The sequence below is a fragment of the Anopheles stephensi genome, chromosome X, assembly GCF_013141755.1.
Source record: "Anopheles stephensi strain Indian chromosome X, UCI_ANSTEP_V1.0, whole genome shotgun sequence".
Classification (NCBI taxonomy): Eukaryota; Metazoa; Arthropoda; class Insecta; order Diptera; family Culicidae; genus Anopheles; species Anopheles stephensi.
This window is the reverse complement of record NC_050201.1, coordinates 3,732,297-3,750,391: the sequence shown is the minus strand read 5'-3', so window position 1 is coordinate 3,750,391 and position 18,095 is coordinate 3,732,297. Positions and strand designations below refer to the sequence as shown.

At 47.3% G+C, this 18,095-nt stretch overlaps 2 protein-coding genes across 2 annotated transcripts; both read left to right on the top strand.

Moving 5' to 3' along the window:
• The first annotated feature begins 1,251 nt into the window (after positions 1-1,251).
• Positions 1,252-9,050, top strand: LOC118504837 (TWiK family of potassium channels protein 7). Its single transcript, XM_036039846.1, has 7 exons — positions 1,252-1,755; positions 6,629-6,790; positions 6,887-7,010; positions 7,193-7,357; positions 8,150-8,347; positions 8,408-8,523; positions 8,589-9,050. Exons 1-7 carry the CDS (start codon positions 1,549-1,551, stop codon positions 8,859-8,861), a joined length of 1,245 nt encoding a protein of 414 aa, XP_035895739.1. The 5' UTR covers positions 1,252-1,548; the 3' UTR covers positions 8,862-9,050.
• A 2,644-nt stretch (positions 9,051-11,694) lies between these two features.
• Positions 11,695-17,532, top strand: LOC118504808 (cytochrome P450 4g15). The gene is made up of 5 exons (XM_036039813.1): positions 11,695-12,419; positions 13,100-13,297; positions 13,891-14,073; positions 15,626-16,546; positions 16,631-17,532. Exons 1-5 carry the CDS (start codon positions 12,200-12,202, stop codon positions 16,807-16,809), a joined length of 1,701 nt encoding a protein of 566 aa, XP_035895706.1. The 5' UTR covers positions 11,695-12,199; the 3' UTR covers positions 16,810-17,532.
• The last annotated feature ends 563 nt before the right edge of the window (positions 17,533-18,095 follow it).

Sequence of the window (18,095 nt, the reverse complement as noted above, 5' to 3'; positions counted from 1 at the left end):
GGCTCGATCAGGTCGATCGGCTTACCTCATCTATCAAATCCCATACAACGACTTATCGTATACTAATCCTGGTGGTTTTGCATGGATCTAAAAAAAAAAATTAAGTTACTGTGGATGGCTTAAAAAGACTCTGGCAGGCTGAGTCTTCTAGTGGCATTCTCATGACATGACCAGCCCCAAGAAGCTTCTCTCTCTCTCTCTTTATTTTTCTCTCTGTCTCCTTTTTCCCTCTACTCTAGGACCAGCGACCTCTTAAGGTCATGCCTGCCATTACTGGCATACTAAACTAAATTTCTACGTAGCTGGATAGTCAGTCCTCACTACATGGAAACAGGTCCGGATGGGATTTGAACTCCGGTCCTGCCGTATGATGACCGTTGTAGCCACTACATACGGATCTAATAAGCTGCACAATTAAGATATTACCCTATTTTTCTGTTGAGAATCGCCTAAACAGACTCTAACAGGCTGGGTATTCCGGTGTCATTCTCATGACGTCATCAGCCCTAAGAAACCAGATACTACCGATGATATTACCCTAAATCTTGTAGAACTCCATACATGAGCGGCCTGAACAAATTATTCTTAACATCTTCCTCTCGAACGCAGCTTAGAGGAGTTCGTCAGTTTTGGACCGAGTCCATAGTCTCAGAGGCGTTCAACGACTATAAATGTTCTTTATACTCCCAGATACATTCCTCCAGTGTTACGGCTAGAATACTATAAAATCTAAAACAGTCCAACCTCACTATTTTCTGCTTCTTTGATGAGTCATTTACCCATGGCTGAAGCGAAATATTCTTTTCAATTACATTTTCTCTGAACCTTCACCAATTATACTGAAATTCTACAGGACCAACCAACCGCACCAATAATTTACTCTTTCTCTCTATATCGCCACAACTAATAAGCCTGTAAGCCATTAAGGCAGGCGTGACCGAAGCCGTGTTTCGTCGGATGTTAACACCAAAAACAAAAACAAAAAACCTTTCAAAAAGGGAAATTCCGCCGTTCGTAGGTCAATAGTCTCACCAACGCTCTCCCACATCGGCCACTAACAAACACGGGCGAAGATTTTTTGGATGCGGATTTTCCGCTCTCGGCGTGTACCCGATCAGGCGACGGAAACCTTGCGTGCATCACACAAAACTTTCGAAGGAAAAACTCTCGCTCTCCCGTAACCCGACCGAGAGCAATCGGATAACCCGCAGTCGCGGGCCAGCATGCGGCGAAAGGAAAAACTACCAAATGTTCCGAACTCATCCGGTCGGTTCCGTCGCGGTGGTGGAAACATCTTCGCAACATCTTGTTTGATCTACAGTACTGCACGACGGCTTCTCGGCGACGGTAGTGTGGTCTTTAGTTTTGGGGACTTTTGGGGCGTTAGTTTTGCGCTTCGTGCAATGAACTGCGAATAACGTTAGTTTCGCTCGTGAAGAATTTGGTTTTGTTTTGAAAAGTGACATCGTGTTAGAGATGCTTCAAGGAGTGAGACGCATCGTCGTTTAAGAATCACCGAACGAAAGAAAACCACTGTGCCCTAACGTCATGACTAATCCACTGCAGCCAACGAACGGTGCTATCAACAATGACCTGCTCGAACACTTCCAGAAGATTGACGTGAAGGTGGTGGATGAGCCAGCCGGGTTTACCGATCACGTTTCCCGATTTTGTAAACGCTGGCACATCAAGAAGGTGTTATCGCATCTTGGTTTGCTGGTATCGCTCGCCGTCTACTGCGGCGTCGGTGGATATGTAAGTGATGCTAGTGGTCTCGCCGTTCCGAAGCGCTTAAACTCAATCAACACGCAATCAATCAAATAATTATTTATATTATCTTATCTCACGACGGTCTGTGAACTCCACGTAGTGCGTTGGTAGCAACTCTGATGTAAAACTGTTGGTTTTCTAAACCTATGGATGGAAGAAATTAGAAGAATACATAAATGGTCCTCAGAGATCCAGTAAAATCTATCGGGAACTCTTATACCAACAATTCTCCATAGATTTACCTCAGAGATCCAGGAAAATCTATCAAGAACTCTTAGACCAAGAATGCTCCAAAGATTTCTCCAGATCACTTGATTAGCTCCATTTTCATTGTGTCCTGTCAATCCCAATAATGACATAACGATTCTGAAACGATTATCTCTTATTTAGGGCTAATGTTGAACAATTTATCAGATAATCACAAGAGCCAAAGAAGAACGCAAAACGATCGACCAATTTAAGGTCGTCGTTTTTTTCATCGGGATTTCCCAAAGACCCATAAAATAAATGCTCTCTTTACGATTATGGTTTGCACAACATTTTACGCCCTTCGCATTTGGAGCACCAAAGAGTGATGAAATGGCAGGTTTTACGACTCGGTCCGGTACGTCTAGCTAAACCCTTTTCGAGGCAACATAAAACCGACGGACAATGTTTGCGCTTAACATTGGCTGGGCTGTGGTTGACCGAGTGAACGAAGCAATCAACGAATGGCTCTCGGGGGTTTCCAAGATATAGCTAGTCTTGCTAGTTCTTCTTGTGATTTAGCATAACGGAAGCTGGACAGAGAGTCAGCAGAGTGTAATCTGCTCTCAAGTCATTCAATAAATCATTCAACGCTGAGTTGGGATTGAGACCGACGCACCTAGCCGACATCTCCAACAAGAAGAAATATTGAAGGTTTTGGAAAAGGATTGAAGAAAAACACTCCCACGCTACCTGTCACAAACCTGGCAATGTTGGTGCAGTTGTACGACACACACGGTAACACCAGCATGGCCCGTGACACGGCCAAGACATATGGCCAACAAAACGCGAAATGCGCGTGCATAGGCACGAGATCCGGTGCGGTCTAAAAATAGTCCAGCGGGCAGAGAAATCGCGCTCGGCTACCGCTCCAACATTGGTTTATTCTCGCACAGACTAAAACCCGGCAAAAAACGCTCCGATCTCCGATGATCAACTTTGTTCGCAGCCCTTCCCATGCCATAGTAAGGAAGCATCTCCGCCATCTCAGATAACAGCCTCGACCCAACTACGGTTAGTCGACGCCGTTTGCGAAGAGCATTTCCGAAAGAGTAGCCGGAGTAGCACGATAAGCGAGCAAGGAGGACTTCACCTCCTCCCCCCTGCGGGTTACGAACGAGGGGATGTGTAGTTTGCATAATTTCGAGAAATTTTGCCTCCATTTGTGGCTGATTGTTGTTGTTTGCGACTTTGCGACTAGCGTACCGGGGATGTTGATGTTGTTTTTTTGCGTACCGAACTTCGGTTGGTATGTCCTCAGACCGTGCGGAGTAGACAGGAATGTAGTTTTTTTTTCTTCAGCAACATCACTCCAGTCTCTAGTCCTGCAGGTCCTTCCTTGGATAGGTGTATTCTCTAGGGATGCTTATTAAATATTATCATAAATGTTTCATGGAAGGGAGTCTCGCACAGTCTAACAAGCAGCATCCCATAAACATCGCAGCCAAAGTCACCGATATGAAGTGAAGTAACATCTCTTATTATACTCTAGCCGTATCAATCTCTCTAGAGAAGAGCATACGAAGTCCTACAGAGAGAGAGAGAGTGGAATGTTATTACTAATCTCGATTATCAGCATCATTGACATCATTACCAGCGTTGGTTAGCAGCGCTTGGGAGCGAGTTGTTTATGTCTTTCGTCACCATCATCACCACCACCATGCGTAGCCGTAGTATATCGCCGCCTTGGACGCTCCTTCTCGGGAGCGTTCTGGCGGCCGGACCAACACAAGACCGTTGATCAATGTCGCACACTCTAATGATTCACTTCCTTCGTCTTCCGCATCGACGTTAACTGGGTTCTGGAGGTGCTCGAGAACCGTTAATGGAGCACTGCTGTAGGTCGTCCATACATTCGCCCTCGCTGTCAGATGTCCGATTAAAAAAAAAAAGAGACTTCAAGAATCAGCGATAGTACCACCAAAAACCCCATTATAAGATATCCGGCAATATTGTAGGGCGTACGAGGAACAAACATCAAGCGCCATCAGTAAACAATCCGCTTAATAGCTGTAGCATCCCCAAAAACTACGAACGAACACAAAAAAAAAACCTCAGAATTTTCGCCTCACAATATCTGTGCGGTACACCGTGTGGGTGGACCGCCGAGCGCAAGATCATTTTCATCCACATGACACATGTTACTCGCGTAATGTGATACACTCCGTTACGTCGGACTTCATCCGGCAAGAAGCAACAGAAAGAGCGCGAGGGAGAGAGGAATTGGGGGACCCATAAATTGTATGATTTGTTTGCGATACCATTAGGAAGGATACTGCTGACAGCAAGGACATGTGTAAGGGAACAGTGATGTCTGGTGTTTGGTGTCATCCCTGCTCGTTATCCAACCGGCCAGTTACTAGGTCAAAAGGAACTAATGCTTCAATATTTTTTTCGAACTGCAAGTCGTAACGTAACTATAAAGGCGTTAGAATTTTGCGATTAAACCAGATAGTTGCAGGGTCTTGTTAAAGTTGAAGTCAATCGGATAGACTTCTTCAAGAAATTCTTCCTGAGATTTTTAGATATTTAGATTCGCTTAACATCATTGAATTTGACTTGACTTGAAATTGACTTGATATCAATTTTTCTGAGGCATTTGGCAATTCTTGAAGATCTAAATCAAATCTAAATGTTGAAGTTCACCTAACAATAGCCAATATCTCGTCCCGCCTCGCCCAATAATTATCGTTTCAAGTTACTCGCTCAATAGCTTACCTATAATTGAACTCTAATGGGCTAATTCTGCAATTGAAGAAACCCAACCGTATTGCCTACTTCAAAGAATTCCGCCCACATAAAGCGTACAAGCCGCGCCACCCGGCCCAGCTCTGGAATATTGCCTTTTGGTGTGCATTTGACGCGTGTTTATTTTTGCATCCCGCAGCCAAACAACAAACAACCAAACCATGGCGTCAATGGCAGCTAATATGCAAAACATTAAGCAGACTCGGACAAGTACCCGGGCGGGGCGCGGACCAGTCCCCTCCGGTAACTTCGGTGCGTTACATGACACAGTTCAAGGAGAAATTGGATATACGAATTTGGGGAAGACAAACTAGTTTTGAAGTGTGAAATAATTGTAGACAAGATATTCTGGATTTGAAACATCAGATACGGTTTCTTCAAAGATATGGACATCAATGTTTAATGTATAGAGACTTTACTCCTACTTGGAGCCGGTCCCGAGGTCGAGGCAACAACGGCCCAGGTTTTCACACGGCAGGACCGGGGTTCAAAACCCATCTGGACTGCTCCGCCCTAGCGAGGACTGACTATCCAACTACGTGGTATCATTCTAGTCTAGTAAGCCAGAGATGGCAGGCATGACCTTAAGAGATCGTTACGAAGAAGAAGAAACAGATATTCTGGATTTGATAAATCAGGTACGCTTTCTCCAGAGATATGGACATCAATGTCTACTCGGATCTAGACATCCTACTTTTGTCTAAGTCTAAGTGCTGATGCAAATGTCAAGTGCTTAACCTACAGCTAATCGCTCTTAATTAGACCTCCTCCAGCAGTCCACATGCCCCTCACGGTCCCAAATCAAGACTTCCTGCGGTTCTCCTACCACTCACTCTACGCTGATTATGGGCCACTGCTAGAGTTGATGACTCTTGCGAGATATTCGATCATCCTTACTTTCTTGGCTACACGATGTACAATTTCTTCACCCAATAGCTATGCATTATCAACGCAGCTAGCAGCAACAAATACGCCAATATCCATGTACATCACGGACCGACCGATTGGTGTGCTTGTCCGTCGGTATCGTCTCGCCAATCACTGCACCGCGTCAATTGTTGATCGTTTCATATAACCTGAATGACATTAATACCCCCTCGCCACAGCAGGTGAGGCACTGGTGGCAAACCCGATCGATGGAAGAAACCATGACGGATACAGCGTACGGCGAGCGATACTGTACAACGTAAATCGCGGCTTACACTTTACGGACGATTTGCGTATGGAAATTTTGCAGCGAGCCGATCGGGCGCTGTGGTGCCGTTTTATTTTCGAAGAAACGATCGATTGAAACATGCTAATGAAGGCTGAATTAGAAATTGAGCGAGCGGGCAAATGAACGCAGCGCAGAAGCAGGGGCTTCGAGTCGCCGAGCCGTTGTGCATGACGATTGTGGCACGGGAACGGTTTGCCGAACCGGGAACCCGATTGTTCGGTACGTTATGCCTGCCCGTGCACGATGGGTTCAAGTTCAACGCGATTCGCGGCCTCATTTTTACGGGGCTAGTACGGAGTGGTACTAATTAAAATATCCTACCGTACCACCGACGACGACAAACAAACAAATGGATGCGTCTTTAACCCTTTGACAGAGCGGGGGGGATGGGGCAAATAGGTTAGGGGCTCATCCGGTCGCCTAAGAAGCGCTACATGACACGCGAATAATCGCGTTGTACATTAGTAAATTCTTGCCTATTTCACTCTCACTTGCCCCCTGAATGACGCACGCAACCGGGTCGACAAAGGACGCTGGTAGAAAGGGAAATGGGCTTCAAGAATTTTGATAACTTCCGGTTGCGAACACGGGACACCGTCTGATCTGTTTCGCAGATGATAATCAATCTATCAAACCTATCATTCATAGATATTTCGCGAGTTCGAACGTCCGGCAGAAGTCGCGCGAATTCAAGGACTCCGCATACTATTGTCCCAACATCGGCATACCTTCATCAACTCCATCGTCAACAACACAAGCGTACAAAACCTGGACCAACTGCTTGCGTTCGAGCTGAAGAAGTACGAACAGGTAGGACAACCCAACAAACCCAACCTCCCTCTGACAAACCGTTGACGCCGGTTGACACAAATGGAAACTTACCGCCGGTGGGGTTCTGTTTCGCAGGTGGTGCAGGATGCGGCACAGGGCGGGATTTTGATTGACGCCGATCAGAACTTTCCGGTCGCGGTCGAGAAGTGGAGCGTGCTGCAGGCCGTCTTCTTTGCGTCCACCGTAATTACGACCATCGGTACGTACGTCATCGACAGGGGTGGGCGTGCTATTTATTGGCTAGACATGATCGGGCTTACGCCCTGCCACGGTACACCTTATATCAACATCGGTGACAAATTGCTTTCAGCGGGCAGGTTGAACCGCTCATTAACCTGTTAGCAAGCAACTATACATCTCGATGATCTCTCTTTTGCTCAGGATATGGTAACATTGTTCCAGTCACGCTGGGTGGTAGAGTCTTCTGTATGTTGTTCGCTCTCATCGGCATCCCCTTCACGTTGACCGTTATCGCCGACTGGGGTCGACTCTTTGCGACCGCGGTGTCTACTATAACGAAGAACTTTCCTACTCTACCTTTGGCAAGTAAGTATATTCGATCTCGGAATAGGGATATTCCAACGACATCTTCTACTAGATCCTACTAACGTTAAACAGATGGGGATCCTCAGAATTCAAGAACTAGGAAATGTAATGTAAACATCACGAATCCTCTATCAAAGGAGAGCTTAAGTCTTCTAGATCATTCTTCGGTTGAGCAATTGAAGATCCTATGATTTGAAGGTATAGCATATGTACGAGACCATATCAGGATTCCTCCATAACAGAGGAACTAAAGTTTTCTAGGTCCTACTTAGGCTAAGCAGTTGGCGATCCTCAGAGTTCAAGGACTAGTATATGTAATAGACGATACCAGGAATCCCCCATCGAAGGACATTATCAAAGGACTATATTCTACTTCGCAATCGGGACATTCTAAGGACATCTTCTGAGGGTCTTCTAGATCCCAATAACTTTGAACAGATGGGGATCCTCAGAATTCAAAGGCTAGCATATGTAATAGACCACATCCTCAATTAAAGGAAGGCTTAAGTATTCTAGATTCTACTTAATTTGAGTAGTTGGAGATCCTTAGAATTCAAGGACTAACATAGGAAATAGAGCATGTTAGTAATCCTCCATAACAGAGGAACTAAAGCTCTTAGACTTAGACTAAGCAGTTGGAGAATCTCAGAATATTCCCTAGAATCTCTTGTCGTACAAACGAAATACTGGTGCCTTATTATTGAATTATGACTTCGATCGTATAGAACGGACTTTAACGCTGTGCCTAGAATTCGTAAGCGTTCCTATACCCGCTCATTTATTATTCTCTAGGATTTTGTCCCGATGCTGGAATTAAATTGTCCGACAAGAAATGGCTGTACGCTGTCGGTGCCGTTTGCTTCTTGGGCGTCTACCTAGCGGCAGGGACCGGTTTGCTGTTGCTGTGGGAGGAGGACTGGAACTTCTTTGATGGATATTACTTTTGCTTCATAACGATGACTACCATTGGATTCGGCGATCTGGTGCCAAGTGCGTTGGGCAGCTCCCTGTGACCTTAACCTTGCGAGTATAACTTTCACTTTCCCACAGGTAAACCGAACTATATGCTTCTGTGCACCTTGTACATCCTGGTCGGACTAGCGCTGACCAGTACGATCATTGAGCTGGTTCGAAGACAGTACGCCCAAAGCTGGCAAAAGTTGCAGGTAGGTTTCAAAGCAGGGTATAAGGGTATATCCAATTTTTTAACTTACTCTTACACCCTCTCTAGGCTCTTTCCGGACCACTGGCGGACACTTTAAGACGGCTGGGTGAATCGGCCGGTACCGGCATCGATGTGACAGCGCTGCACAATGATTTACGGCGCGTGCTGACGGTGGTATCGATGCCGCGCCGACATGGCAACAAGAAGGCACAAGCCAAGGAGATGGCCGCCCTAGAAGCGATCACGAATGCAATACTGCAGGACATCAAGGAAAAGCAGGACAGCCAGGAAGGACCGCCAAAGGTGGTGCAGATAGTTATCTACGAGTCATCCGTCTAAATCTGAAGATGGTTCATTCAGATGTGTTGTACCATTCGTCGCCTAGTCTTATTTTTCGTCTAGGCGTTTTTCTCAAGATTTTGTTCTGTGTCTTAGTACTCTAGCCATTCTTCCTTGTTTAAAAAGTATGTGCACTATGCGATCGGTCACTAATAAAGTGAGCACACCGCCATATTTTACCGAACTCGAGCATCGATACTCTATCCCACATCTGCAGATGTGTGTTACCGACAGGCAACCCTTTTATTTATAATCATAATTGCCAGCCGTTCACTGTCAGCACGGCGCAGATGAAACTACGCAACCTCCGCCTGGCTGACGCAAATCCGATCAGCGCACGGCAAATTAACACACGCCGGGGTGACATTAAAAAGACCTGGCACGTTCCATGGCAAGAAATAGCGTCGGCAAAATCGAGAAGCCTGCTGCAGGAAAACTAGGTGATCAATGAGCACTGTGCAGTGGCGTCCTGATTGGTGAGGTGAAGTGAAAGTTGTGGATATCGGTCACAGATTCTGATGCACTGATGGCTTGGTAGATTAGTGGAGGTTCTTGTCCAATAGAAACAGATGATATAGATTTGGGCCTTGAGCCTTGGAGGAAATTGGACCTCCACTGTGTTGGATGTCAGAATATTGGACTAATCTTAATATTGGGAACTGTACATTTGAATCTCAAAGCTGTCAATCCCAAGCTCCTTCACCTGTACTCCCCCATTGCTTCCGAGCAAACGCGTTGAACATTCGCGACCTAACATGCAAAGGGTGCTGGTGGTGGTTACTAATATCTACGCTGGAACGCGAACTCCATGCAAAGCGGAGGCTGCTTGAGATTGAGAAATTGTGCGAAAGAAATTGCATCAAACACACCACCCTGGCGCAAGACCACGCACTGATGCAACGGCAACGATCGGGAGATGCAATTTGCACGACCTGCTGGCGACAAAACGAAACAAACCGGCTAACCCGATCTTTACGACGCTGGACCCGCGCCTCGGCCGACTCGGCATCAACGCACACACACGTGCAAGTTTTCGCGAAGTTTTCCCTTCTTCGGGTGGTAAGGGGTTTTCGCCGATACCGGACCGAGCTTCGACCGAAAGGGTCATCGGCCGGATGAGGACCAATGTTGCACCAATAAAAAAATCCTACCAAACTCAAGCAGTTTAGTAGGCACTCCGAGAGTTGACTCCAAACGCCATGACCGGTCCCTTTATATGAGCATCGTTTTATCACGTTCGGACCAAAACTTCGACTGGTATCAGTTTTTTTTTTTCGAGCGAGATACCCTTGGATTTCGATCTATCTGCTCAGGATGGAGACATCCGCAAACTCTGAGATGAGAAGAGTTTGACCTCTTCAAGGACATAGTTGGTGTTCAAATCGCCAAGGCACTTAGGACTAATCTCTAGACTATATGATCGACATTTAGCATTCTAACAAGTAACGCTTTCAGCATACCAATCACTGAACATCATCAAGAATATCCGGGTTTTGGGCCCAACAAAAACTTGCCGAACTTCAACGCAAACATCCGTACAGTCTTCCGCTTTTCTACCAGCTCGTGATGCACGATCCATCTTGGTCACGCTTTTCGATCAACAAGTCCACGGCGATGCAAAAACAACACAACTGCTACGTGCACTGTATTACGCGCCGGCTCACGCATCTCACATTTTGGCTCTAAGCGATCATCTAAATGGTGTCTGCACGCACCGGCGAGGACCCGTGCGACATACGACGATGTTACATAATTTAATTATTCTAATTGAACCCCTTACGGGGCCCGAAAGGGAAAACAATTACCCTGACGAAGAGCGACCGGACATTATCCGCAGGTTGTCGGTGCGGATGTACGCAGAGCGGCGTTTATGTGGATGTAGCTACTAGATACTCTTCCGTAATTCATCTGTTGGGTCTCTCAAAGGGACAAAGTTTCGAATGAAGTCCATCGCAAACTAAGTCATTTAGTTTAAAATATATTTGTTTTCTTCGCTATTTAATTTTTAAGGTTATGTTAGTTAGAATTCCTAGAATTCGCCAAAATTTGAGGATCAAAGTAGGTTCGTCCAATCAAAGATTCCTTGTTATCTGGATCGGATGGAGGCCTTGTAGTAATCTAAACCCCAGGATAGCATTCTTGACTAGAGTTCTGAGTTTAGAGATAAGGAATATCTTTCTTTTCGTGTCAGATTCTGTAGACTTCGACAAAGTATCTGACAAACCCTGTTTTGAGGTTATCAAAAATCAGGATTCTATCAACTAAGACCTCACCCAGCATTTTTGGAAGGATCGGTCGTGTTCCAAACACGCCGAAATAGAACAAGGAAGCCAGTATTCTTCCCAATGTACCGCACGGTGACAACCGTACACGAACGGGATGACCTAATACCTTGCCGCGAAATTGTACGGATGCAGCGCCAGGAAAAGGGAAGAGGCAAAGAAATAGAGGGGGGGATTAGGTTGCAGATTGCTGTCGGCTGGCCACACGTCGTCTGGGTACATGGGATCGCGGGCACTAGTGTGAGTGCACATGTACGTGCCGAATTGTGTGTATGGATGGAAAGGGAAGTCCACCATCGGTGCGCTGCCCCACCGTACGGACCCTCCGTTGGCCGACCGTAACGACACAATCTCCTAGCCCCGTGTGTGTGTGTGTGAGTGTCGCGTATGTCGCGCACATCCAACGCCGTTGCGAGCGACCCGTCCGCCGGATCGCGGTTTCCGACGCCGCCGGGTCCCCTCCGGTGCCGTGCGCGTAGCACGCGGTTTCAGTCAGTTCAGGCAAGCAAAATTATGCCGACTATAAAAACAAATTTAAAAGACCATCCGTCAGTCAGTTGCAGTGGTCCGGGCACAGCGACAACAGCTAACGGCTCCGAGCTTCACCGTGAGCTTCCATTCCGTCGAACGGTCGCCTTCACCTTCTTAATACGCTCTTCGCTCGACCTGTCCTTCTATCGCGGTTGCATTTCTTAGACAACCGCAAACACGGATTACGACAAGTGTTACCTGTGAGTGTTCTGTGGAGATCTTGCTCCTGTTTGGGATATCATTTGGTGCAACAACAAAATCCTACTAGAACTCCAAACACCTTCACGGTGGATGTGAACTGTTGAACTGTGAACTTGAAGGCAATATCCCAATACGCGCCAAGTTATAGTATGTGATGCGTGCAGTGGTGCTCAGTGTGTCTGTGCCTGTTTGCTAAATAGCCACTAGTGATAGTGTTCACTATCGAAACCGGGACTGGAAGATTGACGTGTAGCGTTCGTTAACAGCGTGTAGTGTATCGGCCGCCATCTTCCCGCCCAAAACTTCGATCAAACGTTCTGCAAAATGTCCGCCACGATAGCGCAGGCAGATGGCCTCAACAGCAATGCCAACATCATCTCACCAATCAACATGTTCTACTTCCTGCTCGGTCCTGCCCTGCTGTTGTGGTTCTTCTACTGGCGGCTATCGCGCCGCCACATGCTAGAGCTGGCGGAAAAGATACCCGGACCGAAAGGACTCCCGCTGCTAGGCAACGCACTCGATCTGGTGGGCAGTTCGCACTGTAAGTAATCGAGTGTACTTTGAAGTCATCCAACGTTTGGCTATTCTTGGAAGCATTGCTCAACTTTACTTCAGAAAGTCAAATAACTTGCTACCTGATGTACTACACCCTTGTACATCAAGCAGCCTAATAGCTAGTAGTCAACAATTCTTGAGCAACGGACCCGCTCTCGTCTCCTTCGAAACTTCTCGAAGTCCTAGTTTCTGGTCAGGCCAGCGGCTGCGTATTGCTGCGGCAAACAAATGGAGGAAACGGCATAAATTGAAAGCACTTAGACCGACCAACCGAAGAGGTGGGTTTGCTGCTCGCCTGCCATATCTCGCCCGATATCCCATTCCTTTTGCTTCATCTTCTTTAATTCTTGCGAAGCGGAAGCGTTAGCGTTTCGTTTTTGTTATCCCCAGTAACCCCAATCAGCCCTAATCAAAGAGCGAGGGTGATTGACCCACGCGATATATGTGACGCAGGCTGTTAGGAAGGCAAGAACCGCCGACCGAGGGCAGATCTGAGTCGTTTGCAGATATTTGGAAAGTAAAAAGTCCCGAATGCCCGAAAGTTCTAGACATTCGTTGGGCGTTGGGCGATATTCGGACGACTTGCGTTGTGAACGATTTGACGCTTGATCCACAAATTCTAGCAATTGCTCGTCTTCTCTCTCTCTCTCTCTCCCATTCCCAAAGCCGTGTTCCGTACAATTATCGAGAAGGGCAAGGACTATAACGAGGTGATTAAAATTTGGATCGGACCGAAGCTGATCGTCTTTCTGGTGGACCCGCGCGATGTCGAACTGCTCCTGAGCAGCCATGTGTACATCGACAAATCGCCCGAATACCGCTTCTTCAAGCCCTGGCTGGGTAACGGACTGCTCATCAGCACCGGTAAGTACGTTAATAAAAAAAAAAGTACGTCGTCGCACGGCGGCGTGCCCGCTGCCCACGAAAGGCCACGAAAACCAATTGACACGGAACGCGATGACTAGATTTGCATACAGATGCCCGGTGAACGAATCCGACGCTCGATAATGGCGCACAGGGCAGACCCCTATTCTTATGCCCCGGCCGGAGCACCGGAAGCGACCATTATCGCAATGGCCGGCGGCAAACCATCGCCTTCGATGCTTTCCTCGAAATTCCGCTCGGCTTAGGCGTATCTCCGCACGCTCGTAACAGCATTACTCGATGTCACCGGTAGCAAACGCCAACGTCGCGCACGTCACGCCGGCCGCCACTAGGGGAACCGATGGCGGATGCGATTATTGTAGCCGTGCGATATCCACATCTAGGCGAACAATTATATATGCGTGGACAGCGCGCTGTTCGTTACACAAGCTACGTTCATTTATTAGGATATAAGTGATCGTAATGATTTCGTGTCACGCAAGCTGCACGCGCCATTTCGCTGGCCAAAAACAAAAAAAAAAACATTCAGCATCATTTTTCGCTTACCCAAATATTCTGCTCTCCCCCATCAGGACACAAATGGCGTCAGCATCGCAAGCTTATTGCACCGACCTTCCATCTGAACGTGCTGAAGAGCTTCATCGATCTGTTCAACGAAAACTCCCGTCTCGTGGTGAAGAAGATGCTGAAGGAGAACGGCAAAGCCTTCGACTGTCACGACTACATGAGCGAATGTACGGTAGAAATTCTGCTCGGTAAGTACACTGGATGCTAAGTATTCGTATCGTTTTTAAGGGTGAGGATATCATTTTCACAAACACATGAAGTTCGGGATATTTGAGGACTTTTGAAGATGCTAAAAGATCCGGACGAGAATCACATACACTTGAAGTTCGGGATATTCGAGGATTCTACTCAGGATCTTTGAGGACTTCTGCAGATGTTAAAGAACTTCGTTCAGTATTCACATACTCCTGAAGTTCGGCATATTCGAGGACTTCTGCTGATGTTAAAAATTCCGATTCCAAAATTGATTTGTCCCACCAAAAACCACCATTTCGAAACTCCTACATATCCCACCAACACACAAGACGGGCGTTGCATAATAGAAAACAGTCTAATGGCGTCATGTTCGCTGGTAGTCAGCTGTCGCCATTACCGTCACCGAATGCGATGGTGATGATAATGGTTGCTCAAAGATCTCCTCTAAAAGCGGTTGGACCGAAAGTAAGCCACCGAGGCACTAGGGCAATTGAAAGTTGCGCTACCGCACAGAACACGATCGCTGCAATCGGGCCCCCCTATATTCCCTAATCAGCCCCGCTTTCTTTCAATACCAGTCTTTCCATGTTTCACTCTCGCTTCGATTTTCCTGTTCGTGACGTGTCGGTCACTCCTACCAGCAAGGTACCCGCAGGTAACGATGGCCGTGTCATTTTCCTTTTCGTTTGCAAGCTGAAAAATAGCTTGGGGTGCATTAAAACCAGTTTTCCCGCAATAGCACTCGCCGATTGCAATAGCGCAACACGGCGATTGCATACGAGTGCGCCCGGCAGGCAGATAAAACGTCGCAAATGGCGCGACCGAAGGGAATACCCTATGCCGATGCAATGGCAAAGTGAGGTGCGTTGCGTCACCGTACCTAATGTAACAAAATATTTGCTTTCGGCCCACGGTTCTCATGGTGGAAGCCGTTCTGATGCTGCGAAAAACGAGAAATTGGTGTCGATCGTCCAACCTGCGGACCAACGTAGATTTTGCAACCGTGCATTACTAGCGCAGGCCTAGCGCCATCTTGATGAGCTCTCCCGATCTCGGCTGGAGAATGTTGGATACAGGATTTCTACGTGTATGATTTACAACGTCGAACCGTCGGCGTTAATAGTTCTAGAAACGGTGCCTTGGTGCCGAAGAATTGTCACCGTGGAATTCACTGTACACCCTAGCTGCTATGCGAAGCAGCCAGACGCAACGAGACGGAAGAACTTGAAGAAACCGGCTAGTACAGATACAGATCGTATTTGAATATGCGTGCATGTCATTCGCTAGAATCGATGCATACTGCTCAATGAAGCGATAGCCGACCCGAGGGGTGGCTAGTTAATTTATGTTTCATTACCGGTTAATCTGCATGCGAGCTCAGCCTGAACTGTCTGTCGCAAATGTCAAGCGCGACATAGGAATGTTTTGAGCACCGGCTAATCCGTCGGCAGTTCGGATCACCTGAACACATTTCTCGGTGTATTTTATAGCTTCCCGTTCGCGGTATATGCATATGCCTTCTAACGCATCGCCTTATCGTTACAGAAACTGCCATGGGAGTGTCGAAGAAGACGCAGGATCAGTCCGGCTACGACTACGCGATGGCGGTGATGAAGATGTGCGACATTCTGCATCTGCGCCATCGTAAGATGTGGCTGTACCCGGACCTATTCTTCAACCTGACGCAGTACGCGAAGAAGCAGGTGAAGCTGCTCGACACCATCCACAGCCTGACGAAGAAGGTGATCCGCAACAAGAAGGCTGCCTTCGATAAGGGTACGCGCGGTTCGCTGGCGACCACCTCGATCAACACGTCTGAAATCGCCGAGAAGCCTAAGAGCGATGCCGGCAAAACGAGCACGGTGGAGGGTCTGTCGTTTGGACAGTCCGCCAACCTGAAGGACGATCTGGACGTCGAGGAGAATGATGTGGGCGAAAAGAAGCGTCTAGCGTTCCTGGATCTGCTGCTGGAGAGTGCGGAGAACGGGGCGCTCATCTCGGATGAGGAGATCAAGAATCAGGTCGATACGATTATGTTCGAAGGGCACGATACGACGGCTGCGGGCAGTAGCTTCTTCCTGTCGATGATGGGCGTACATCAGCACATCCAGGATAAGGTGATCCAGGAGCTGGATGACATCTTCGGCGATTCGGACCGTCCGGCCACGTTCCAGGACACGCTCGAGATGAAGTATCTCGAACGGTGCCTGATGGAGACGCTGCGCATGTATCCGCCGGTACCGATCATTGCCCGTTCGCTCAAGCAGGATCTGAAGCTGGCGTCGAGCGATCTGGTGGTGCCGGCGGGCGCTACCATCACGGTGGCGACCTTCAAGCTGCACCGGCTGGAATCGATCTATCCCAACCCGGACGTGTTCGATCCGGACAACTTCCTGCCGGAAAAGCAAGCCAACCGCCATTACTACGCGTTCGTACCATTCTCGGCCGGTCCAAGGAGTTGTGTTGGTAAGTGCGAAGACCCACGCGCAACTGCTCCAGAGCGGCAGTGGTTTCGCTCTATACTAACCACTACGCTTTGCTATCTTCCAGGGCGCAAGTACGCGATGCTGAAGCTGAAAATCATTCTCTCCACCATCCTCCGTAACTTCCGCGTCCATTCCGACCTGAAGGAGGAAGACTTCAAGCTACAGGCCGACATCATCCTGAAGCGGGAGGAAGGCTTCCAGATCCGTCTGGAGCCACGCCAGCGCAAGGCAAAGGCGCTGTAAGGATCGGACCACACGAAAAACGTTCCACGGGAGCTTCCTGCCTGCTTGATGGCGCCTGCCGGACGATACCATTCAATCGGCAGACTAGAGGCAGACATGTTGATTGTGGCCAAGTCATATCGGGTGGTTGAGGACCAGGCACGCCTTGGATCGCTTGAAAATCTTCGTGGTGTTTGCGTTTGTGCTTTTTGATTTTAAAATATTTTCAAATGGGATTTAATTCGGAGAAATTAAACTTAAATCATCTTTTACTCATAACAACAACAAAAATAGAACAGTAACGCCCTCGGATCTTCGCAAAGGTTGGTGGTTGTTGTAGGGTTGTTTTTTTTCCCTTTTTGTTCTTCTTTATTCTTTTGCGAAGACAAGCAAAAAAAGGCCTCCCCAGAACCCACAGGAAACAAAAAAAAAAAATTGGTGGAAATTTGCTTTGCTGCGGCTGCTTTGCCGGAAGACAGACAGTTGTTCACACAGGCAGAGGGCGTATGAAGCTGTAGTTTTTTTTCTGTTCTATTTGCAACCATTTTTTTTTTGTAATTAAGGGGAAAGTAAGCGATTGTTATTCATATATAGATATATTCATATGTGTATAGATATATGCATACATAAATATGTATCTAATTTAAGAGCGCATATGTTTGTGTATGTATATAGCATGTATTGACAAATATTTGTATGTGTGTGATAAAACAAGATCAAATAAAAAAAAAAAAACAAATCATATACACGTGTTTCGATACTTCCACTCAGCAGACACTACTCGCCGGAGAGCACCTATTTGATGTGTAGAGGCTTTGGGTCTCTTAGACATCTTTCACCTCTGCTTAGCTACTAGCGGGAAAGGACTCGTTGGTGGAGGGCACAACTCGGGATCGTCCCATGGGGCTATGATGTGATCTATTGAGCGACGTTTCGTGGAGAGGAATAAGAAGCCTACTAGGAGGTGTCCCGTACTAAAGACCTCGCGTTGGGGACCTCATTTCAGGAGCCTCGTATTAGGAGAATCGCATCAGAGAATAAGCCTCTCTAAGACTTCGAGAGCTAATCTACCAGCAGATCTGAATACTCGAAACTCGACCTGATAGGGGCCCTTCAATTCCAATCCGTCTAAGGTTTCTACTTCATCGGCCGCTGTGTGCCACAGGAAGTGGTCTAGTGTTGGTCGACTATTTCCTTGATGAAGCGAGTAGCATCTTGGCGTGAAAGTATCAAGACCATCCAGTCGTCTTTCTCGGTGCCATTAACTCTGGAATGACTCAGAATTCAACAGGAAACTTTTGACAGGT

Bases quoted from the DNA above. Each gene is read 5' to 3' on its own strand.
- LOC118504837 (XM_036039846.1), top strand. From the start codon at position 1,549: ATGACTAATCCACTGCAGCCAACGAACGGTGCTATCAACAATGACCTG. The intron at 1,756-6,628 runs GTAAGTGATGCT...TATCATTCATAG, and splicing joins ACTGCGGCGTCGGTGGATAT to ATATTTCGCGAGTTCGAACG. The intron at 7,358-8,149 runs GTAAGTATATTC...ATTATTCTCTAG, and splicing joins TCCTACTCTACCTTTGGCAA to GATTTTGTCCCGATGCTGGA.
- LOC118504808 (XM_036039813.1), top strand. From the start codon at position 12,200: ATGTCCGCCACGATAGCGCAGGCAGATGGCCTCAACAGCAATGCCAAC. The intron at 13,298-13,890 runs GTAAGTACGTTA...CTCCCCCATCAG, and splicing joins CGGACTGCTCATCAGCACCG to GACACAAATGGCGTCAGCAT. The intron at 16,547-16,630 runs GTAAGTGCGAAG...GCTATCTTCCAG, and splicing joins CGGTCCAAGGAGTTGTGTTG to GGCGCAAGTACGCGATGCTG.